Source organism: Pituophis catenifer, unplaced genomic scaffold (assembly GCF_029215685.1).
Source record: "Pituophis catenifer annectens isolate HBS135680 unplaced genomic scaffold, rPitCat1.0.hap2 SCAF_3, whole genome shotgun sequence".
Classification (NCBI taxonomy): domain Eukaryota; kingdom Metazoa; phylum Chordata; class Lepidosauria; order Squamata; family Colubridae; genus Pituophis; species Pituophis catenifer.
In genome coordinates this window covers 88829255-88854907 of record NW_027256883.1, presented here as the reverse complement: position 1 = coordinate 88854907, position 25653 = coordinate 88829255, and the positions used below count along the sequence as shown (strand labels likewise).

Below are 25653 nucleotides of genomic sequence, written 5' to 3'. Positions count from 1 at the left end.
CACTTTGCTTAGTGACAGAAATTCTGGTCTCAATTGTTTTAGATTGAGGACTACATATAGTAGGGAGTTATCTTCCTAACCTGCCACACAAATCTTTTTAGCTATCTGTATACATAATTTAAAAAACTGCATTTCAAGATTTTTTTCTGAAAGCAGTGCATTTGTTTTTTTTTAAAGTCTAAATTGGCTTAATTGTGACTTGATTAATAATAAAAATTACAGTTGGAATATCCTAGAACACTAAAACTTACGTTAGAAATACTTCTCAAATTTTACATAGATGCTGTGCATACGTGTGAAAATCTCTGCCATGAAGGCGAATGTGGGCAGTGTTCTCGCACATCAAAGGTCTACTGCAGATGTGCCTTAAAATTAAAGGTAATAATAAAAAAGCAAAATGTTGAAAGTGAAAACTTTACAGATGCAGATAATAAAACCTGCTATGTCTGTTTCCTGTACATGATTATTCTTTAATCTTGTCTTGTAAAATCTTTTGTGTTTTGTGTCTTCTCCAATATATTTATGCAACATTAATTGCTTTTCCAATTATTCATTGCAACACTGTTTAACAATTTGATCCAAAAGGCTATGTGTATGTATATTTAATAGATTATTTGGGGAAGAAGCAGCCATTTTTCCAAATTTTCTAAATTTAAAATTATATCATTATGGCAATTTGCATAATTTCTCTTAATATCATTTCACAAATTATACAAATTGCCACAAATAAGATAATTGTCAGCCAAGTTTCATTTTATTTTTAAGCTCTTTGTCTGAACTACATTGTTTTCAATGTATCTATTTTGGGGTGATATTTAAATGAAAATGCTGCATCTTAAGGTTCTTAATTAGGAGTTTGCTAAATTAAGATTTCCCTTGTATTTTTGTATCTTGATAATTGGTAAATGAAAATAGAAACTTTATTTTAGTCATTGACTAATGAAAATACGGTCAATAAAACTTAACAAGCAAAATTAACCCATAGCATCAAAGACTGTTGGCAAGATCAATAGCACTTATATATTGCCCCATAGTTCTTTACAGCACTCTCTGGGCGGTTTACAATGTCAGCATATTGCCCCCAACAATCTGGGTCCTCATTTTATCAAACTCAGAAGGATGGAAAGCTCAGTCAACCTTCAGCCCTGTGAGAATCAAACTCTAGGATGTGGGCAAAGTTTATCTGCAATACTGCATTTTGGCCACTGTGCCATCAGAGATTTGTGGGCAAAACTCACACATAATGTAGTGGAATTACAGGTAGTCCTCATTTAACAACCATTTGTTTAGCATCTGTTCAAAGTTATGACTTCAGTGAACAAGTGTTACTTAGAACCAGTTCTCAAAGTTCTGACCATAAACCCCTGCTCTCATTTAAATGTGATCTGAGTACTTAGCAACTGGCCCACATTTAGAATGATTGTAACATCCCACATGATTTGCCATTTGCAACCTTCCCTACCAGCATCCACAAGCAGAGTCATTGAAGAAGCTTCAGGGAGGATCACAAGTACAGTAGCTGTAGCAAGTCCCCTCCCCTCTACTCACAACAGCTGACTCCATCACACTCAGCCATGGGCTGTCTCCTTATGGGCCTTCCCCCACTACACCTTGTGTCCCTGCTGGCCTCCTTGTAAGCCACCTAGGAGTCTTAATAACATATAATCCTGCTCTGTGACAGCAGTAGGGAGTGCTAAGATTGCCATCACTAAGTAATGATATTGTAACATATCACTTTTTTTTTTTTTTTAATTTGATTTATATGCCGCCCTTCTCCGGAGACTCAGGGCGGCTTACAATGCACTTATGACTGCATCACTTAGCAACAGAAATTTTGATCTCAATTACCATTGTTAATTGAAGATTACCTGCATGCGGTGGATATAGAAAGTCTACACACCCTCTTAAAATGCCAGGATTTTGAGATGTTAAAAAAATCAGACCAGATAAATCACTTTCCACCTTTAACATATCAGCTGTACAATATAATTGAATAACAAAGTGAAATCATTTAGGGGGGAAATCACAATGGACAATAACAATAAAAAAACTTTACACACACCCTTAAATTAATATTTTGTTGAAGCACGTTTTGGTTTTATGACAGCATTCAGCCTTTCAGGAGCCTATCAGTATGGCATATCAATGCCCGTCTTGCTTTGGGAATCTTTGCCCACCCTTCCTTGCAAAAGTACTCCAAATCTGTAAGATTGTGACGGCATCTCCTATGCATAGCCCTCTTTAGGTCACCCCACAGATTTACAACTGGATTCAGAAACTTTGATCTTCTAATGAAGCCATTATTTTCTTGATTTGGAGGTATGTTTGGAGGTATGGATTTGGTTGTGTTGAAAGGTGACATTTCTTTTCATGTTCAGCATTTTACCAGTAGCCTGAAGATTTTGTGTCATAATTGACTGATAGTTAGAACTGTTTATAATTCCCTCCATCTTGACTAAGGCCCCGGTTCCACCTGAAGAAAAGCAATTGCAAAGCATAATGTTGCCACCACCATATTTCACTGTGGTATAGTGCAGTTTTGGTGACATGCAATGTGGTGTTTGTGTCAAACATACTTCTTGGAATTATCATCAAAAAGTTCTACCTTGGTCTCATTGGACCATAATACATTTTCCCACATGCTTTTGTAAGGCTTAATTTGGTTTTTGCAAAATGTAGCTAGGCTTGGATGTTTTTCTTGTGAGAAAAGACACCCTACCACACAGTCCAGATATATGAATAATATAGGAGATTGTTGTCACATGTAGTACACAACCAGCACTTGTCAGAAATTCCTGCAGTTCTTTAATGTTGCTGTAGGTCTCTTGGCAACCTCTTGGACCAGTTTTCTTCTTCTTTTTCATCTATTTTGGAGGGACATTCAGTTCTTGGTAAATGTCATTGTTGTGTTATGTTTTCTTCACTTATTGATCTCTGTCTTCATTCTGTTCCATGGTATATACAATACCTTGGAAATCGTTTTGTACCCTTCTCCTGACTGCTGTCTTCTAATAATGAGATCCCTTGGATACTTTGTAAACTCTTTGCAGACTATGGCTTTTGCTTAGTCAATGTCAGAAAAATCCTACCAGAACAGAATCACTTTAATTGGTGGCAGATATGTACTGACTACTATTTACCATCTGTTTCAATATGATTGGTTTATTCTGAACACAGCCACATCCCTACTTATAAGAGGGTGTGAATATTCATGCAGCCAAATTATTCATTTTTTATTGTTATTTTCCCCTCTAAAAGATTTCAGATTTTTTTCAACTGAATTGTACAGCTTATATATTATATTAAAGGTGGAAACAATTCTGAAGTGACCTACAGTATCTTGGTTTGATTTTTTTTTTACATCTCGAAAACCATGCATTTTAACAGAGGTGTAGACTTTCTATATCCACTGTGTCACATTTAATCTGTAAGTCATTCTTTAAATAGAATCTTCTAATTCTCAGATTTCTAAATGTGAGTTTAATTTCAATTTAGCCAAGAAAATGCATACTTTCTTATTTCCAAAACTTTGTTGACTCCACGTGGAATCAGTATTTTTTAATATAAGGGGAACTTTCAATTGCTAAACTGGTGTAAAGAATACCTTTTGCTCTTTGCAAACAATAAGACTGTGAAGTACACATTACAACATACTGCTTTATCTTTCTTAAATGTCAGAATGATAGTATAAATATTTACAATTTAATTTCGTTTTTAGGAAGTTCCATGTGCCTCTCTAAAAAATCAAGGTAAATAACCTTAACATCATATACTAGCATATAATAAATATTAGACAGAAGCATTTGGCTACTAGCCATTAATAGTTTAAGGCCCACTTTCACTTGTCAACTTTTTTCTAACATAGCTGATGTTGAAAAGCCAATATATATATATACAAAGAATGTGAATAGTCAGTATTACTATTTTGATATATCATACCACAAATAGTTGGAAAGAGCCAGAGCTTATTCAACGTGTTATGCTGTGATATATTTTTCAAAAAACTGGGTTTTAGCTAATATTGTCTATTTGCTATTAGAATGAGGACAAAACAAAGCATCTTCCTGTATACCATCAACATTTACCTTGGGTTTAGGAATCCTAGAACAGCAGGAGGTCATATAGAAAAGAGAACAAAAGATTAAAAAATGAAGGATATTCATTAGAACAGAGGTGTCAAACTCAAAGCCCGCGGGCCAGATCTGGCCTGCAGGGTACTTAGGTCTGGCCCACAGGGCCACCCTGGAAACAGCAAAGGACCGATCCTTGATGCCTCTGCCAACGAAAACAGAGCTCTGTTTTTGCTGACAGAGGGTTGCAGGTGGCTGTTGCAGCTGAAAACAGAGCTCAGGAACCCGTTTTCACTGGCAGAGCGCGCAGGCCACCACAGGCACCCCCAAAACGAATTATTTCAAATCGGCCATGCCCACCATGGCCATGCCCCCCTGCCCTCCCAAGGTCAAACCACAACCATGATGCGGCCCTCAATGAAATCAAGTTTGACACCCTTGCATTAGGAGATGGAAATAAGTATGATATACATAGTTAACATATTCCCATCAAGATTATAGTTTAGACATTTTCATGGAAGCTGAAGAAAATCATTTCATATTTATGAAATGTACAGATTATTCTTAGGTACAGAATAATTGCCTGCAATTACCATTAATCAATTTCTAGCTTTTCTCTTTCTATTATATTTTGAATAAGCAGTAAAATAAATATATTGAAATGTAATTTTTCAGTATTTTTTTCTTAAAAAACTTTCTGAATTCTGAAGTTAGCTAGTGTTATTTGTTTTCCTTTCTTTTTATTATAAAGGTTTTTCAGTGGCAAAATATATCTAATAACGGGGAACATAAAACATTTACTTCATTACATTAAGTTACTATCAATTTATAATAATAATTTAAACATTTTCTTTTTTTAAAGTTAAAGTTCCATTCTTATGTGACAAAAGATGCAACAAGAAATTGTCATGTGGACGACACAAATGTAATGAAACATGCTGTGTGGTAAGTTCATGAATGTGTGAAAGAAAAAGTTGTGTCAGTATAATTACACTGTTACTTTAATTATGTAGATCTAGCAAGATTGACCAATAATCAGAATGCATAATCATCCTGAATTTCACTAATAATCAGTTGAAGAAATCGGTTTTTAGTTTTTAGTAACTGAAACTGAATTGGTTGAAGACATGAATTGGAAATAGTTTCCTTATTGTTATTATTCATGAGTATACTTTGACTTCTGATTTTTATCAAGTGGCTAGTTAAGATAACTGGCAAAAAGCCAAGACATAAACAGTTGCAATGTAATAGAAATTTTTAATGTTATTATTCATTAATTCTATTCAGGAAAAAGTCTTACTAAACTATTTTGACTCTTTTCCTAAAATCAGAAAGTGTAGGATCAGGCACAGATTTTCAGAGGTCCTTCCTAGCTTTACTGTCTAGGCAGGTCCAGATTAAGAGACTACACTGTCCCAAACTGGATGGGAGAGGGGGGAAGAATTCAAGATAGCCACACCCTAGTATCTCTCAGGATATGTCCAGTGCCTTGCTCAGAAATCATTTACAATGATGCTGAAAAATAACTTTACAACTAATGCCAACTTTTATGACTTTAACAGTGTCCCTCAGTCATGTGATTATCATTACAGTAATATGTGTTGTCCTATGCCTAATCTGTTGTTCCCCCCCACCCTTGAGAGGCAGCGAAGGAAGGGATTGCAAGAGAGTAAGTAGACTCACAATGGGGCATACACATTGAAAGCACTGCATTAGTGCCAACACTATGAATGCAAACAGTTTAATTCACTCTGTGTGCATTTATAGGCGGTCCTTTACATAGGGCTATAATAGAGCCTTCCTATTAAGGTACCGTGTTTCCCCGAATATACGACATGTCCTGAAAATAAGGCCAAGCCTGATTTTTGGGGTGGACGTAAATATGCGCCCTCCCCCGAAAATAAGCCCTAGTGAAGGAGTAGACGTGGCCAGCACAGGAGACACCTCTTCCTTTCCTTGTCATCTCCGGGCTTCTCGGTCCTTTAATGGGATCAGCTAAGGCGCTCCAGCCACCATTCAAGAAACAGCTGATTCACGGGTGCTGCTCAGGCCCCCGCCTCCAGCAAGCATGGCCACTTTTGCTGCCAATTGCTGCTGCAAAAGAAGCTGGCGCACCCCACACGCCTCGCGCCCTCCTTAACTAATGGTGACAGTCACAGCAGGCAATTCCGTCCACGGAACAGGAAAGGAAGGCATGGAAATCCATACACCTGGGACATCGGAAGATTACCTCATGGTCACAGTCCAACATGTAGGACTGGAACTATCACCATAAAATAGGGATACCAATTTCTAGTTCTTACGTGATAAACAAGGCTATCACAATGTGGTAATGATAGCATTTGGGAGTTCAAGAGTATAGATTGTAGTCATCCCATTTGGTTTCTTACATACATCAGTGAAGTTGATCAGAGCAATTTCAGTCCCATATCTTAGCTAAAAATACAAGTGAAACAGTGCACATAATCACTATCATCAGATGCCTATCATTTTCTAGAAAACTGTAGTTAGCAATAATATCTTCGACATTTGAGATCAACTGATCTTTTTCACTCTGAATCAAGGGAAGACATATAATATTGGTCTTCTCACTGCCTCTTTTTCATGGGGAAAGATACAAAAAAGCATTAATATCTTCTTTAATCATATCCTCAGTTCTCTTTAATGGATTTAATCAGCTTGGAGGGGCAGTGATCAGGTAAACATATGGCAGCATTAATCACATCATGCTTGAGCCATATGCTTCACATTCACAAACTGAAAAAAGCCAGGTCAACAAGGTTTATGGTTGCCACAGTTAGATTATTATGTTCTGCCTCAGTTTAAATTCCAAGTCAAGACAAATTTGGGTGATTATCAATAAAAAATGTTACAAACTTCTCACAGTAAGCCATTAACTGCTTTGTTCTCTCTCTCCAACATTTTGGAAATGCCACACAGTACAGAAATGCAGTTCTGGCCTATTTATATAATGGCCTGGAGACGCATAAGTAAACATTTTGCATATACTATAACAGAATATTGCCCCAAATTAGGTTTAATCCGCACCTTGTCTGACCCACCTGACGATTTCTTCCATAATCCATCCTTTGTTGTAATGGTCAGTATTAAGATTAATACACTGAAAATTAGTCTGTGCAAGATCGTTTAGTTACTTTCATCTTCCTGTTCTTGAGAGTGCACTCCCATTGAAAATCTAATTCAGGCTCTGGCAATCCTTACCAGTCTAAGAGAATCTGAAGGATTGTCTGTGTTACATCTCTTTCCGTTTGTATTAAAGCATCCTTTGGAGCAGCTGTTCCACTGTTTGCATCTTCTGATATGAAGGACATGATAGCTAAAGAAGGCTTCCTCAAAGTGTTGAAGGTTCTAAATAAAGGCTTTCCAGCAATTGCTTTTTTCCTTTTGAATACTGGGTAAAACAATGTGCTTGCACTGATAGAAATTTATTTTGAAAGTATAAAAAAATCTCAGCATATTATTCTAAATTTTCATTATAAAATACTATTTTTCAAATATCATTATTGGGAGAAGACAGGTCAAATGCTTTTGAATGGATACTGATTTGGAATTTCTATGCCGAGTGAAGACTACTAATTAATTGTCATTTTTTAGTTCCGGATCATGTTTTTTTTTTTTAAATGTTTTTTTAGGATAAGGAGCACAAGTGCTCTTTGATTTGTGGACGTAAACTGAATTGTGGTATCCACAGATGTGAGGAACCTTGTCACCGTGGCAATTGTCAAAAGTGTTGGCAGACCAGTAAGCATTCATCATGATTGTCTGTAGTTTATCAGTATATAATGTTTTGTTTAAAATAACATACTTTTGATGATTCAGTACTTTATGCATAATCTAATGAAGGTGACTAAGCCCTGTGGCATTTGCTTTAGGAATCTATTTATGTTTAGGTGCTTGCTATTTATGGTCTGTTTCAATGGGAATTTTCTTATTGAATGCACTGTCCTCCCCTATTACGTTTAGATTGAAGTCTTGCTCACTGTTATACCTATAAAAATACCTTAAGGAAGTCAGAATGCCATTTATAGTAAAGCCTTCTCAGAAGCCAGACTGTTTTAATAATGATTGATTGCAAAAGTACTCTTTCTGTGTATAGTGCTTGAGTTGTTACTGAGTGTACAACTGCATGTGTTCATGATTCCTAATTATCTAAATTCATTTCAACTTGTTTGTCTTAGATTTGACTCTTAACTGAACAATGTGGGGGAGGAGCAAGGGATACTACTTTTGCATTACAATGCTTTCCAAAGCATCTTTTGGATATCACATACCAATAGCAACAGCACTTAAACTTTTATACCACTTCACAGTGCTTTACAGCCCTCTAAGCAGTTTACAGAGTCAGCATACTGCCCCCAACAATCTGGCTCCTCATTTTACCAACCTCGGAAGGAAGGAAAGCTGAGTCAAGTCTCAGCCAGTCAGGATCGAATTCCTGACAGTGGAGAGTTAGCCTGCAATATTGTTTTCTAACCACTGCACAATCACAGCACCACATCATAAGTACAGATAGTCCTCAACTTACAACAATTCATTTAGTGACCATTCAAAGTTACAACGGCACTTAGTAAAGTGACTTATGAACATTTTTCACAGTTACAACCTTTGCAGCATCCTCATGGTCATATAATCAAAATTCAGATGCTTGGCAACTGGTTCATATTTATGACTCAGTCATGGGATTGTTTGCGATCTTCTGGCAAGCAAAATCAACGGGGAAGCCAGATTCACTTAATAACCGGTTTACTAACTTAACAACTTCATCAATTCAATTAACAACTGTTGCAAGAAATGTCATAAAATAGGTCAAAACTCATTTAACAAATGTCTCACTTAACAAACGAAATTTTGGACAATTGTCGAGTACTATCTGTACTGCATATCCCTATTAATATTGAGAAATAATTTATCTTTGTTCCTCTAGGTTTTGAGGAATTAACTTGTTATTGTGGTGGATCAGTAATTTATCCCCCAGTACCTTGTGGTACTCGACCACCAGAATGTAAAAATTCATGTACCAGGCCTCATGAATGCGATCATCCAGGTAAAGTATACATTTAAGCTGTTTTTTATTTGCTAAAGGTGCAAAACATTTTAATATGTGTGGTGTAAGGAACAAAATAATGTGGTCAGATGATTTCAGAAATATTAGAATGACTTTCATTAGTGCTGTTGCATTGAAATTGTCTTTGAAATCACAATCTATAATTAGTGCTGCCATTCTGCTAGCAGAAAGCTTCTATTACCTTCTAAGCCCCATTTTCATCTATGTGTGAGTGTCATATCCAGTAGTTTAATTTCAACTGCACAAGTTTTATCACAGATTATTGAACAAACCATTGTACAAATCAGTGCAACTTGATTAGGGTAGATATGGACATTGTGTTAGATGTTTACTAGAAATAGAAGAACTGCTGACAAAAAGTGGAAGTGACATAAAATGTATGTTTATAAATCAGTATATTAATATATTACCGTGTTTCCCTGAAAATAAGACCCTGTCTTATATTTTCTTGAACCCTGAAATAAGCACTTGGCCTTATTTTTGGGGAGGTCTTATTATTTTGGGTCACATGGAGCAAGATGGGGCTTCTCTTGCCGTCTTACCTGATTTCCAACTCTACGTTTAAATATTTTCAGGGAGGGCTTATTTTAGCACATGTGCTCAAAACCCCTATTGGGCTTATTATCAGGGGATGTCTTATTTTCAGGGAAACAGGGTAGTATGTATAAAGGATAATGGAACCGCATGTGTAGATATATAGATATAAAGGGAAAAACGGACACATAACAGATGTATACTGATACGGAAATGTTGCAAAGAGGAAAATTGTTAAAAACGATTAAAAACTGTTTAATAAAAATATTTTTTTAAAAAAAAATGGAAGTGCCTTTCCAACTAGTGTATTCTGGAGAAGCCACGGAGCATGTTCTAATTTAAAACAATGCCAGAATTTCCAGTAAAGAAATTAAGCCTGTTCTGAACTCTCAGCTTAGATTTTGTTTATTAATAAAGGGCTACCATCCTTTGCTGTTTGGATCAAGATCAAGTGTGACAGGTTGTTTTCAGTTTTGTTTTGTTTTTAGGATACAGATGGCTCTGAATGTTGTTATTTTTCTTTCATGCCTGACAAATAATGTGTACATTATGACTAATTTGTTATACTTAACACTTGGATATCTGGACATGTTTGTTTAGCTTTATAAAAGTTATTGTTGTAAAGGATTTCTAAGTATTTTTCAAATGTTAAAATGGTTGCTGTCTTAACTAAAAAGGAAACACAGTTTGAATGGGATGGCAACTTCATACCTTCATGAAGTTTTTTATACAGTAAATTCAAAGATAAAATTGGTTTACACTCATACTTCAATAGTAGAACATGGAAATATAATGCTGAAATAACATATTAAAATGCATTAGGTGTTGTTGGAGAGCATTCCTGTGCTTATTTTTCTTTTTTCTGTATATATAGTATATCATTCCTGTCATAATGAAGAGAAATGTCCACCATGTACATACCTTGTTCAGAAATGGTGTATGGGAAGACATGAAGTAAGTGAATATTGTATTTTACCTTTGTTAGGGATATATTTTATTATTTGTTTGTTTTTTTCCTAATATATGCCTTATGATGTGGGGAGAAAATTTTCAGGCAGGTTTTTCATTCCTAATTTCTTTCTGAAAATTGTACAATTTGTAAAACTTCATTGTTTTGTAAAGTTAAGTAATGATGAAAGTATAATATTTAACAGTTAATTTTGAAAGGAGCTATAATTAATATGTCAGGTATAAACAATCAAAAACCCATTTGAATGTATTTAATTGGCTGTACAATTAAAACCTAACCTAATATAGTCTCAATAGTAAATGAAACCACAGCTACCAATGTGATAAATTTTCACTTTCACCAAACAGCATTGTCCTACTTCTTTTCTTGAGGTACATAATAACAAGTTTGAATTGTTTGTGAACAATTCTGTGCACAGCTCTGCACAAAAGTTTTTAGATAGGTTTATTTTATTTTTGTCAATAAAAAAACAAAGGAAAAGAAAAAAATAGATGAGTTTATCTGGCTGCAGCATATCTCACTATGAAGAAGAAATCTGAAATTTCAAGTAATTTGTACTGATTCAGCACCCTTGCTTTGGGTATATATGCTTCAGTAGACTGCCAGAGAGATTGCAGTCAAGTTGATAGTAATGGTATATATATCTCCATATTTAAAAAAGGAGCACGTTAACTACTTCCTTTCTAACATAGATGGCATCCATCTCTTTGCTTTTTTCTTTCTAATTCAGTTACGGAGCAATATTCCTTGTTACCTCACTGATATTTCTTGTGGTCTTTCCTGTGATCGAATGTTAAAATGTGGAATGCACAAATGTAAAAGGATCTGTCACAAGGGGGAGTGCCTCATAGATGAAGAGTGCAGACAGCCATGCACTATTCTTAGACTTCACTGTAATCATCCATGTATGTCTCCATGCCATCCAGCTTTACCTTGTCCTACAACTTCTTGCCGTTCAAAGGTAGGTGGCTGTGACAATTCATTACACCTCTCAAGCAAGCACAGATGTCATTTCAGCAAATAATCTAAGCACAGTATGTCAGATAAATACTGCTTTGTTACATTTTTGCTATGAAATATTTGCTATGTGTATTTCTAGATTTCAAATTGTATTGTTTATTTAATTAAAAAAATGCTATACTAATTGCTCAAATTTCATTGAAGTTTTTCCTTCATCCTAAAATTTCTTCATGTTTTATTTACTTAAACTATTGAAGTAGATTGATCTTGGTCTTAAAATTAGGCCAAAATAGCCTAAGAAAGTTGACATCCAAGCTACCTAGACCATCTTTTCCATTTCCATTCCAGTTTATTTACTTTATATATTGTCAGATCAGATCTTTATGGATGCAAAGTAGGGTGATAAAAAATGCCAATTACTAAACCTGACTTTTTCAAACAGGACCTGGAGGGTTTTTACCTTTTTCAATCTGATTGAATGGGTAGATGAAGATGTGAGAATATGTTCCCATAAGTAACCCAACTCACAGTTTTATAAGGGCCTAAAAGTGACAGCTGGTATCCAGAAGCCAACTGGCAACCAATGTACTTCCCAAAGCAGTGGGGCATTCAAGTCTGTTGCGATGTATTCATACCCCAAAATATCTAGGCTGGGGTATTTTGCGCTACCCATAGCTTCTGAATACTTTCTAAAAGCAACCCTGTAGAGAGCTTGTTACATTAATTTAGGTGGGAAGTGATTAAGGCGCTCATGTTTTAATCAGTACAGACATGCCTGCAAGTGGCACTCAAGATATAACCATACAAAAGTCCTGGACACAACAATCACCTGCTGATTGAATAGGACCTACGAATTGGGGGAAGACTCAATTGCAAACTACCTCTGGATGGGGTAATCAAAGATGATCTTCCCCTGGAATTTGTATTTCTATTGCAGTTAGATATATATGTCTATGTGGTTTCATTGCTTTTACTATTGTAAGCTGCCCAGAGTCGCCTCACAGCAAGATGGACAACAAACAAATTTCATAAATTAAAATAAAATAAGCAAAATATTTTAGCCACAACCACAATGATCCTCTGCCTTGAAGGGATTAAGTCTCAGACCCTACTGTCCGATTCAGACTCTAATGGCTTCTTGGCACACAGTAGCTCTACTATAAAACCTGTTTGCCTGGGACCATGATATATAGTTGGCTATTACCACAATATTCCTGATGGCTAAACCCTTGCTTTGGCTTTCCTCAGTGGTTTCATGTAGGTGTAAAAAGAAGCAGAGAGTAGAGAGACCTGAAGCACTCTCCAAAGTACAGGTCTCTGGACATATCTCCCCCAGCATTTCTGGTAATGCAGTTTGTTGAGTCTGTGTCATTGCAAGATGATTAAGATGCATAATATATCATAGATTTTATTTTAAAACTCGTCTAGTCCACTCAGTTTAGATTTTAGCAAATAATCAGAGTTGTTTAGTGTCATAATTGTGACATAAGAAAACTAAACTGTCTTGAAATTAACAAGAGTCCATTTCATTCCAGTAAGCAAATGTGCCCTTTGTTCTGCTTAGCAATTACGATGTTAAATTTCTGTGATACTAATTACTGTTTTTCTGATGTTATAGGTTGAGCTTCAGTGTGAGTGTGGAAGAAAAAAAGAGTCTATGATTTGCTCAGAAGCAGCAAGTACTTATCAAAGGTCTGTTAAGACAATGACCTGCATTTTTTATTGCACAGAAGCAGAAGAATAAAAAAAAAATGTAGCTGTGATTTCATTTTCTTCTGAATGTATTCATATAGTATCAATTAATTTAGCTATCATGGACAGTTCTCCTGCTCAACTAATTTTACTCCCTTGGTTCATATTGAACATGTCTGTAATGAGTTTTCTTACTCCAAATTGGATGGCTGTGTAATACATACTGCATGCACATGCACATCTCCCGAGAGATATTTAACATTCAGCAGACTGGTGTTTCCAGTGCCAGAGATAATTTTGGCTCTGTATGAAGTTGCTAATATTTAATATTTTATATTATTTATTCTCTATATAATAGGCTGTAGCCAGTCTTACGAAAATAGAATTCCCATTACTCATTTCTCATAAGCGGGCAGGGGGGGCAGGTAGAGAATAAATTAATTCTACTAATGTTGTTAAAATTCAGCAGACCTATAACTAGGGACTCAGTCTAGATTAACTGAGAGCCCTCCAGAAAACATCTCTTTAACAGATTTAACATAGTCTCTGTGTATAAGGTTAAAAGCAAATCTTTTGAAAAGTTTACTAAATATAAAGGGGAGCGTTATCTAATTTTTAAATTACAATTTCGAGGGAGAGAATTAAGTTCTGATATTCTGGAAATCTAACACTAAAACCTGTTAAGAAATAAAGTAATATAATAGTGTAGTTAAGATCACAAGTGCATGTACTAGATATTTGTTTAAGTTTTTCAGATTGCAGAATTGATGCAAAGTTGCATTCATAGGCTATATTATTTCACTGCCTCTGATTAAAGCAATAATTCAGTCCAAAATGGCAAAGATTTTTGAAATTACAGTATACATTCTGACTTTCTCCTTAGTACACACATACATAAATTTCTGTAGCTTCTTTTAAAGAACTGTATATGTTTCATAAAATGTTCTCTTCATTTTTATTTTTTTATTATTATTATTTTTTTTTTGCAGAATAGCTGCAATATCGATTGCCTCTAAGTTAACAGATCCACAACTTGGAGATTCAGTAGAGATAAGTAGATTGATTACCAAAAAAGAAATGAAGCAAACCAGGTACTAAATTATGAATCAGTGGGGGAAGACCTTTTAAATTCAGCTAGAATTTGCCTTTTATGTTGTTTGCGAGATTATATATTAGTTACATTTTAGTTGGCGGATGCAATTTATTGATATGTTTTTAACTGATTTTGTTTCATTATATAAAATTGAAATTGTTATTCCACCTTAGTATTTGAATTGGAAAGATAATATTTTAATAAAGTAATTAAATCAAATAGCAATTTTGACTTGGAGGCATGCCTGCAGAATTTATTGTATAATATTCCAGTCTCTTTAATCCATTATGGCCAATAAAGAATTCTATTCTATTATTGTTGCTAACCTGAGATTATCAATTGCATTTCTGTCTGGCATAGTGCTGTGCCAGACACGCTAAAGTTCCTGTTCTATGAAATATTCTTTCTTTGTGCATAAATGCAATAGCATTTTCAAATAAACATTTATCATATGTCTGTGTCTTGTTCATTTAGGTTGCAGTGTGATGAAGAATGTTTGGCTCTTGAAAGAAACAGGTAGGTAAATTGCTTTATTGATTTTAATGCAATAAACAATGTGGGGAGTATTATATGATTGGAAGGAAATATATAATCTTTTATTAAATTAAAAGTTGGGATTTGACTATTGCTAGACTGGATAACATTAAATATTTATTTATTATTAGACGGTTTGCTGAGGCTCTTCACATAGATGACAATTCTGATCCATTCAATGTTCGTGTCTCTGCACCCAAGTACAGTGATGTGTTGAAAGAGGATGGAAGGTATGCATCATTATTTTTCATATGTCACATAATTTTCTCACATAATCAGGCATTGTGTTGACCTTTGTGAAGATATTAAAATCTGACAATTATTTGAATTGTTTTGCTACTAAGGATGCTTTTTTTAAATTTGTCCTGGTATATGACCTTTTCCCTTGACATGATTTAGAAATTCTTTGAACGTTTTTCTAATAAAGATTCTATTAAAGTTGGAGGAATTTTCAGAGTCAGAAGTATGTATGATGGCCAATGGTAAGAGATGGTTTCTCCTGTTGCATGGGAAATCATGCCTGAGGGACAGTTTGGAATTTTTCTGTACTTGCTGTTTTATTTATTTATTATTTTATTAATCAAATTTCTATACCGCCCTACTCCCGAAGGACTCAGGGCGGTGAACAGCCAAGATAAAATACAGATAATCCAAATATTTAAAAAGTCCCTTAAAATTATTAAATATTTCGGCCGAAACACAGATTAAAACACCCAATTTACAAAATCACAAATTAAAAAATTTAAAAAATTTAAAAGATGGGAGTTAGGCCAGTTTTTCTTTTTTACTTGCTTTCCTTTCAGTCAGTTCTCTTCCAGTATCTAAATTTGGTTTGATGGAAATATATCTATTTCTTATTTCCTATTTTAGGCTAGACAGAAAGGGATCAAATATTTATCTATCTGGCCCATCTTCTCAGAGATATTCCTAGTATCTACCAGAAGTAAATACTTCTGTTGCCATTTGTATTGTTACTACTATTTTATTTATGATTCATAGAACATGTATTTGAATCTACAGTTCTGCTGTAATGAATAATTTGGCCTGCAATCACAAAAAGTCTGCTGTTATGTCTTTACAGTGGCCTGCAATCACAAAAAATATTCCTGTTATGTCTTTACAGTGTTAAACTATACACCATTGTCTCCTGCAAGTCCTGCTGTGTTGGCCTCATTGTGGTACAGGTAGTCTTTGTTTAGCTACCACAATTGGGACCAGTTATCTCTTAATCCGTTACATAATCAGTTACTGCTCATTCCAATGACATACATGCACAGTCCACAATGCATAACAGTTTATACAACATTAGAAAAGACATTGTAAATTGTTGATCAGTTTGTTCTAACAACTATAAAATATCAAAAGGATAATTTTTCCTACCATATCTTCACAGGTTTGGGAAGACTATACTTTCATTTTAAAAAAACATTATTTTTAAAATTATGGCATTACAATCTCAGAATTTAAAAAACAGAATGAATTTCGTTCTCTAAGAAACAAAATGAAATTTATGGGAAATCAGAAACCTTTGATGATATCCCCAGTTTATGCTGGGAGGGGGGAGCTTAAGATAGGTTGAAAGAAAAATCCTTAGTTACAGAACTGTTGTTCTTGTCCTAATTATTATTTCTTTCTGCTGCAGAAAAGATTTAAAGTTTGTCAGTGAAGTTGAGAAAGAAATGAAAGCTCTTATAGAAGCAGTCAATAAGGTTGGTAATGTAGAAAACGTGTTCATTTCCAAGTACATAAAGTCTTGAATCTTCTATCAAAACCAATATAGTAATATAGGCAGAAAGCAATTAAATCCAGTGCTAAATATTACATTTTATAGGAAACAGCCAGTAACACAATTAACATGTTTACTATGGACAGTTGCATAAAATTAAATACACTGTCGTAATCTAAACCATTTTTGACAGATTGGAATGGCAGTTGCACAAATTTTGTGATATTCCTAGAAGTTGTAGTTGGCATCCTGTGAGCTGGAAAAAATTTCATCATTTGGCTTTATTTAATATTTAGCAATATTTAGATGAAAGTTATATAATTAAATGTTTACAAAAAGGTATGTTAAAAAAAAAGACAGAAGAGAAAAATATAATCAACATAACCTGTGGTGTGGATAAAGGTGCTTCTGTAAAGTAGTACTATTGAATGTGCTGTCTAATTTTGTTGGTTGCAGCCCACCATATTTAGCTAATCTGTGCATTAAGTAAATAATTAGAAATGTAATAAGGTGTAATGGGCTCTCAGAATAAACTTGGGAGACAGCAGGAAGTGCTGCAACTGAGACAACTGTCCTAAAAGAGATATCTCAGCCACAGAAGGAACAGAGATAGAAAAAGCGTTGCAGAAGGCACCCTCCCTAATTCTCTAGAAAATATCAAGAGAATTTGGTCATTAGGGAACAATCTCTTTATTTGTTCTTTTCAGTATGTAGAAGCATAGAAGAGTAGGAAGAGAATGGAGTGATAGTGTCACTGAATTAAAATATTAAACCTATCAAAAGGGATCTTCAGAAAGAGCAGGAAAAATAAAGTGCCAGAATGAAGAAGAAATGTTTGCTTTCATGATTTGGGCAATTTTTTCACATTTATAAAGCTGCTGCTTCTTTTTTAGAGGTATTTCATAATTTTTATCTCTCAAGATTGCTGCATAAAGAAATACTGCAACATGAAGCTCTATATACTTCACAGTTTTTCATAACTATTTTTTGCTGTTACATTCTTGATTAAATTAACATTTAAAGTTATGGTTTGAGTCCAGTTTCTATATTGAGCAATAGGGTTTCTATTTTATTTATTTGAAATCATTAACTATTATATTAATAGATAATCAAAAATAGAGTATCTAATTTTAAATTCTAAAACTGATCCCATAGAGACTTCAAGGGGATATGTAGTCCTGCCACATTATCTTGCCCTTTTCCAGATGAGGAATAATATGAATCAAGAATCTCTGATTGTGGTCAGGACCATAAACTGTCAGTCCGGTAGACAGTATAATATGGTCATTATCCAGACACCTGCCAATAGAAAGGAAGTTACAATGCATGTTAAATCAGATGAAACCAGTAAAAATGTTTTTCAATCATTCCATTTTCAGTAGGTTATAATTCATGACAGAATTATTCCATATATAAAAATCACATTTAACTGTCGTTTGGAATAGTTTCCAGCTCCTTAGTTTTATTCCAAAATCTTTGGAACTTTCAGGAGGAATATTCCCTCACAACAAAGAAGGATGCTATTAAATCATAATAGCAAGTAAAGATTTGTGTTTGGCTTCATTTGAGATTTGCAGGAGAAATGTACTCCTTCAGAATATAAAATTCAGATGTTTCAGATGTCGTTCAGTGTAGGACATGACCAGCTGAGGAGGAATATAAATGTTAAATAATAAAATGTATAATAATTCACTTATGGGTTCAGAGATATGGAGCTGGAGACAAACAGGTAAAGCAGAATTAATGTATCATAAACTTAGAACCAGTTAATGTGCAAAGACCACCACAAAAATGTTCATTATTAGAATGATTCAAAATTTTTTATTGAATCCTTTTGATTCAAAAAAAGTGGTATCATATTTCTTGATTTCAGTTCTGAAGGAAGGAGGTATTTGTGTGAAACACCAACCAGCAATGTTTTTCAAGTTTAATACTTTAAGTATGGGCTTTTATTTTCTGTTCAATTTATTTTCTGTTCAATTATAAAATTGTTTATTGTAAAAATATAAACAGAATTGCATAAAAGGTATATAAATATATAAAATAGATAAAATACAAATTTTAAAAATCTGAGAATTACAGGGGATTTTTTGTTCAGTAAATATACCAAGGAATTGGCTACACTTAAAATCATTGCCCAATTCTCCATGCCTAAAGCGAACATAGATGGTATGGCTCAGTCTTCTCCAAATTTCATCAAAATATTATATCTCTCCAATGCAGAGCAAGCACACAAAGAAGAGTCATTGTTTTCCACCCATGAACCGAGAACACCGTAGAATCATCCACGAACTTGCTCAGGTTTACGGCATTGAGAGTGTGAGCTATGATAACGAACCAAAGCGCAATGTTGTTATCAGTGCGGTGAAGTATGTTGTTCTGTTTTCTTGTTATAAATGGCAAATTTACCATCTTCCAATAAACAATATAATTTTTATGTTTTGTATTTGAACCAATTTGATTTTACATTGATATTGTGCAAACATTTGAAGTATTCTTTGTGTGCCAGGAATTTTAGTATATTTATGTTTAGGAAAGATGTATTGCCATGATCACTTCTTCATTGAAAATGTCCTTGATTATTTAGTTTTTCTTTATATATAGGAACATTGTAATACTTTAATTAAAACATAAATTGAAACAAAATAATCCACATAAATATCATGAGTTATATAGGCTCATTTCCCTGGGTCTCTCTAATCCAAAGATGTCAGGGTTTTTTACAGAAAAGCCTGTTTATATACCTCAGCATATATAATGTTTGTCGCTAATATTTCTATATGGCATGAATGTATTTTTTAATTCTTAGCAAATTGGGTGATTTAATGAAAGCATTAATCTGACCTGAAAATCTATTTACTCCAGAGAGCTTTATAAAAATACTTATCCCCATACCTACAAAATTCCTGTTTTTCAAAATAGAAGAAGAGTAGTCTAAGAAGAATAGTCTAAGACCGTGATGGTGAACCTGTGGCACGTGTGCCACGGGTGGCACACGGAGCCATATTTGTGGGCACGTGAGTGTTGCCCTAGTTCGGCTCCAGTGTGCATGCGTGCACCAGCCAGCTGATTTTTGGCCTTCTGGGCCCACCAGAAGTTGGGAAACGGGATGTTTTCGGCTTCCGGATAGCTTCCAGGGAGGGTGGGGAAGGCCGTTTTCGCCCTCCCCAGAAACCTACAAGCCTCTGGAGCCTGGGGAGGGCGAAAAACAGGCCTACCAGACCCACCGTGTCAAAAGCAGGTCAGGCATTGAATTATGGGTGTGGGCACGCGCATGCACGACCCTCCCGTGCTTCTCCCGCTTTTGGCACGTGATGGCAAAATGGTTAGCCATCACTGGTCTAAGACATCATATAACCAGCTCTTTAATAGTAAGGTTTTCTTTCTGTAGAGAAGGGGGACATGGCGGTTCAGTGGTTAGGACACTAAGTCTTAGACCGTTAAAAGTTAATAGCTCAGGAGTTCAAGACCCCATTGCTGCAAGGCAGAGTGAACTCCCTTCACTTGTCCCAGATCCTGCCAACCTAGCAGTTGGAAAGCATGCAAATGCTAGTAGATGAATGGGTACTGCATATAAGCATGCAGGAAAGTAACAGTGTTTCTGTTTTTTTATCTGTAGAGGGAAATCAGTTTGCCCAACAGTTACTCTGACATCACTACTTACGAAGGAGAAGCAGACCAAGCCTCCCCCACCTATTCCTCATCACAAACAATCAGAAAAGTAAGTATAATTTCCTTTAAATACCTGGATTGATTTAATATATTTTTATTGATCGTTTATTTGAGATTAGCATAAATGTATTTATCAGAAACTTGCCTAGTAGGTATCCACTTCATTCCAATAAGAAAGAAAAAATATGAGTATAAGGTTCAGTGGTGGGTTGCCTCCGGTTCGGACCGGTTCGCAAGAATCAGTAGTAAAACTGGTGGGAGGCTCTGCCCACCATCCCCGACATTATCAGGAAGCTTCTGCATATGCGCAGAAGCGCGCACGCGGCCCCATTGCGAACCGGTAGTAAAGGTAAGTAGAACCCACCCGTGGCTTTCCTTCTTTTGTGGAGTCCACCTTGAGAAGAAGAGGCAAATCAGTGATGATTGAGGTGATAAATGGTAGAACAGAAGGAATAATGTAAAGGAAGTAGCTACATGAATGAACAAGAACAAAAGAAGTGGATATTGGGGAAAATATTGTAGCAAGTATAGATAGGATACAAAGACCCATAGAGCTGTTGATCTCTCTGGAAACATACTTGTAGAGTAGTCTCCTTGTTTCAGGTCTCCTTTCTCCTTGTTTGTGGAAGAGTTGGCTAAGTCATATATGACCAGGAAACTTCCTTCTCAGAGTAATTTAATCTTGCCTAACAAAAGAAAGCGTTGTTGCATAAATCAAGTATATAAAGACATTCCTGTAAGGGAAAGTCATAGGTTGTATTTTCCTCACCCACAAAGTTTTTACTAAATTCTTTTAATCTTTTGCTTTAACTTTCAGGCCTGGGAATAGCAGCACAGAGAGGCGGTTCAAAGAAGAGACAGTTATTGACTATTTTGATGTACAAGACTGATGAGATTAACATGGAATTACACTGTGGAAAATTGGAAGTGAAACTACAAATGTGTTCAGGATAATTTTTGTCAAAATATATTGTTTTATATATTTGAAGTTCATCATGTAAACAACAGAGGAAAAGAAATGGTTCATAATTTTTAAGTAAGGCAAGGTAGAATATTATAACCATTTGTGATTGAATAATTTAAATGGGATATGGTCACAATTACATATATATATATGCATCTACAGTCAGCTTCTTATGTAAACCATTGAGCAGTTAATCAGAGGTACGTAAAGAATTCCTGGTTCAACATAGAGTCTCATCTATGTTGTATGTGGATCTCATGGATCAGGAGTAGTACCAGCAAGTATGACCTATTCTACCTCTCTTGAAGGCATAAATATGTGAGGGGAAAACTTTTAAAAGAACTAGTATAAAAAAAAATCAGCAGAAACTTGACAGATTGTTAATAAAGTATAAGTGAGAATTATGATTATATTTGTAAACTTAGATGAACTGCTAAAACACTAAAGTTAAAAATCATAATATACATAAAATAGTCCCATAAGAATTTCAGATTTATGCTGTTCGTAACAATAGAATTGATGATCAAGAAAATGGCACAATTTGTTTCTAAACTTTGGTGGCCTTTTTCATCACTCTTTCTTTTAAATGCAAGATCCTTTCAGATTGTGACTGTACAGTAAGGAATTAATTTTGTGGCTCTTCTAATGTGACTACACTATAATTCCTAGCAGCCCAAGGCAGCATAGTCAGCAGTAAAGGAAGTACTGGAGCACCATAGATTTTCTATCCCTTGTATGGTTAAGAGAAGATTTATTTTGTAAATTTATACATTTGGGGTGATAATTTGTTTTTGTTTTTTCTTCAGTTAACAGAAGCATATATGATAAAGTTTTACTATGGTGATAATGCTACTTTGTTTAAATTAGTAATTCGTAGCACATAAAGAAATTATGGGCAATTATGAATGAAGTGGTGGTGGAAGATTATTAATGGCATTCGGTTTCTGGAGAGCTTTCAATTTCCTTAATAACGTCCCTCTCTTTAATCTTCCCTATGCAAGAAACTTCTGATGCCAAAAGTGTGTTATCAGGCTGCCACCATAGTGTGGAAGAATGTTATATGAAAGTAAGTTAGTTACCTTGATTTTATAAACTGGTAGCCTGTTTTCCACAAAATGTCTGTGACATCTTACTTCATGTAGGATATCCTGACCTTTTCTGGATTATAATTTTTGCTCATTAATACTTTGCAAATATATTAATTTCTGGTTTATTTTTCAATAAGGATTTATTTATTTATTTAGCTCATGGTATTCAAAGAGGAAAATAACAAACAAGGATTTTTATGGCTTGAAAACTAACATGAGAATTAGTCATATCTCAAATGTAGGAATATGCTTGAATTTAATTCAAGAGAGATGGTGAATTAAATAATATGGCATGCATTTATACCAATTACAATTAAATCTTGTTACTTCTTTTTCATATATAAGTAGCCCTTGACAAAGTACAAGGTAGCATTCTCATAGATATTAATAACCAAAGAAATGACAGAACATTATTGTCATGTAGAAACCTATTGGCAACATAACTAAAAATTGAGCATTTTTCTGTTTCCAAATACCCAAAACATGGTCCACTCCATTTCACTACCAATATACTGAAGTTGTGCTAGTATCACTCCAGTGCACTATAGGGGACTGTGTATACATGGAAAGCTTTTGTGTCTCTAAAAGGTATAGACCAGGGGTGTCAAATTGGCAGCTCACGGGCCGGATGCATCACGTGCAGGCCATGCCCACCGCAGCTCTGTGAAGGGAAAAAGAATCGCAATGTGTCACATAAAGGCAATGTGATGGGGCAAGTTTGACTCCTGTGATATAGACAGATTATATTCAATTTGTTCATGAGTTGCTACATTTGCTGAGAGTTTACAGGCATAGACAGAAGGGCTGCTAGGTATATGTGAATAAAACTAAAGAAGAATGTACAATAGATCAATTGGAATGTATGTAAATGTGGAAACCCAGTGCTTATCAAGTAAACTACAATATAAACCAATTGTATCTTTACAGAGGAAGGATGTAGATGCACATTTCTATTCATTGCTTATTCTAGACAGAATTGTTTATCTGCATAAATTGATAGGCACAGGGTACTAACTTAAAAGCAATATTTGTGTGTGTGAACTTGTTATAAGAAGTCACATATACACAAAATGTTTGTTCATTTTCAGCGCTTTGACCTTTTTATTTATGTGACGTGGTTTCAAAGTGATTGATCCTGCTGTTGCTTGGTGAAAAAGTGCCATGTGAATATTAAAGGGTTAAACAGGTATTTATTTTTAGTGGTTTGGCTAAATTGTGATATTTTCATGAAGAGTTGACCTCTCAGTTTTTTAAATTATACTTTTCATTTATTCATTTTTCATTTAGTTTGTGCAATTATGATAACTGAGAGGGAGAATTCTTTAGAACAAGTTTTTGCACACTGTTCTTTCCTAAAATTATGGATGGTGCAACTAAGTTTATATATGCAAATAGTGCAGATAACATTCAAGAATGTGGCTTAGTAATAGATATATACGTATGTATATATATATATATATATATATATATACACACACACACACACACATATATATTCAGAACTGCTCAGACTATTTAATGCTCTGTGTGCTTTGACTTCTGTATAATCTAATGTGAAAATTACAATGGAAATTATTCTTTATGCCATTTCATATAATATAAATGATGAAGTAAAAAAATACCAATATACAATTAATTTTTAATACATTATTTCAATCTTTTCATTCACAAATGTGCACATTCTGCTTGCTTTCAATTTCAGTGGTATAATAAATGGCTGACTTTATAAATCTGAAATAGAAGTCTGTAATAAAGTACAAACTTTTCAATGGATATTTTTTTAAAATCTACCTTAAAGTTCTTGTGAATTGTATAAAAATGAAGGCTGCTGAAATGCTGTAGGACAGTGGCCTCCAATCTTTTGGGCAGACTTTTCTGCAGATTGGAGGGGATGTCGTTTCAGGTGCTGCCTGCATCCTGCGGATGGGGTTTTGCTTGTTTGCATGGCCTGGTTTCTGGCATGCTACAGCCCGATGCCAGTCCATGGACTGTGGGTTGGGGACCCTTACTATAGGAAGTCAATTGTGACATTCAAGGGACTGTCTTTATAAACTTTAATAGTGAATATCAGATCATCTTAAACTAAATCAGGCATGTTAACAGTTTCTTTTTCTAATGCTTTACAAACATTAGAACATTGTCTTTACAAAGACAAATGCTAAGAGCACAACTCAACAAAAATCATAAAATTAAATTTCAATATGTAGTTGAGGAAGAATCATTAAATTTCAAATGCACTGTGATGCTCTGAATTTCAACTAAGGAGTGACTTTTGCAGGTTCCTAGGACTTAATTTGAAGTAAGTCAGAGTCGTCAGATTTCCCCATTTTAATTTATAGATATCAACATTTCCCTGATATTTTCCTCACCGGATTTCCCAATATTGAAACAAAGGGTATAATGGGATGGGCAGAATGTGGACCTATAAGGAAGGATTTTTTTAATGATAAAGATTACAGAATTGAGTAGATCTCAATAAGATTGTATATAGATAGACCGTGTGCTTTAAATATCCTAATAAACTTAGTTGACCTAAAAGTCTTACTACAGATATTGCAGGTACACTTACATCAATCCCCTTTACAATTTTGATATATTTATTTTATAATGTCCAAGGATAGTAATTTTCATTTATAAAACATTTTTAATTCAAAATGTTTTAAACTTCAAAATAAACCATGTGAATTCCAAAGCTCCTCAGATATTTTGAAAATGTTCCTTCTCAAAATGCCTTCTTGAATCCAAAACTTGAATCCAAAGCTTAGTATACTTCTAGAATAATTGAAATTATCAGTATTTCATATTTGAAGTATTTTTAGATTGGGCTAGTATTTTATTGACTGCAGTTGTCAAATTATGGTGTGTGTGTGTGTGTGTGTGTGGATAGATTGGATGGATGGATAGATAGGTAGATAGATAGATAGATAGATAGATAGATAGATAGATAGATAGATAGATAGATAGATAGATAGTTACCCACATACATATATACACACACAAGTAAAACTCTTCTGTTTTTTTGTTTATAACCCTCAGCTGGGTGAAACAGTACATCATAGAGCAACGATTTTTGAATTAAGGTTCCTCAGATAAGCTAATTTACAGAATGTGTCCAAAGTCCAGGATTTATTACTCCCATGAAATTAAAATTTGGGAAAGTTGTGGCTAGTGCTATGTTGCTATTGTCATATAATCATTTCCAATGTTCTTGACAGCTTCCCACAAGTCAATGGGAAAGCCAGGAAATATAAACTTGATTGTGAT

The 25653-nt window shown here is 34.6% G+C and overlaps 1 protein-coding gene across 1 annotated transcript in view; it reads left to right on the top strand.

Annotated features, from left to right (window-relative positions):
- Positions 1-24105, top strand: part of NFX1 (nuclear transcription factor, X-box binding 1) — a 37828-nt gene extending 13723 nt beyond the window's left edge. The window contains exons 10-24 of the mRNA XM_070940776.1: positions 281-378; positions 3719-3749; positions 4933-5015; positions 7724-7832; positions 9016-9135; positions 10565-10644; positions 11391-11621; positions 13239-13312; positions 14302-14403; positions 14880-14921; positions 15071-15169; positions 16582-16648; positions 18889-19034; positions 20285-20386; positions 21155-24105. Coding sequence (XP_070796877.1) covers positions 281-378; positions 3719-3749; positions 4933-5015; positions 7724-7832; positions 9016-9135; positions 10565-10644; positions 11391-11621; positions 13239-13312; positions 14302-14403; positions 14880-14921; positions 15071-15169; positions 16582-16648; positions 18889-19034; positions 20285-20386; positions 21155-21227 — 1457 coding nt within the window. The 3' untranslated portion in view covers positions 21228-24105. The remainder of the gene's footprint in view (positions 1-280; positions 379-3718; positions 3750-4932; positions 5016-7723; positions 7833-9015; positions 9136-10564; positions 10645-11390; positions 11622-13238; positions 13313-14301; positions 14404-14879; positions 14922-15070; positions 15170-16581; positions 16649-18888; positions 19035-20284; positions 20387-21154) is intronic.
- The last annotated feature ends 1548 nt before the right edge of the window (positions 24106-25653 follow it).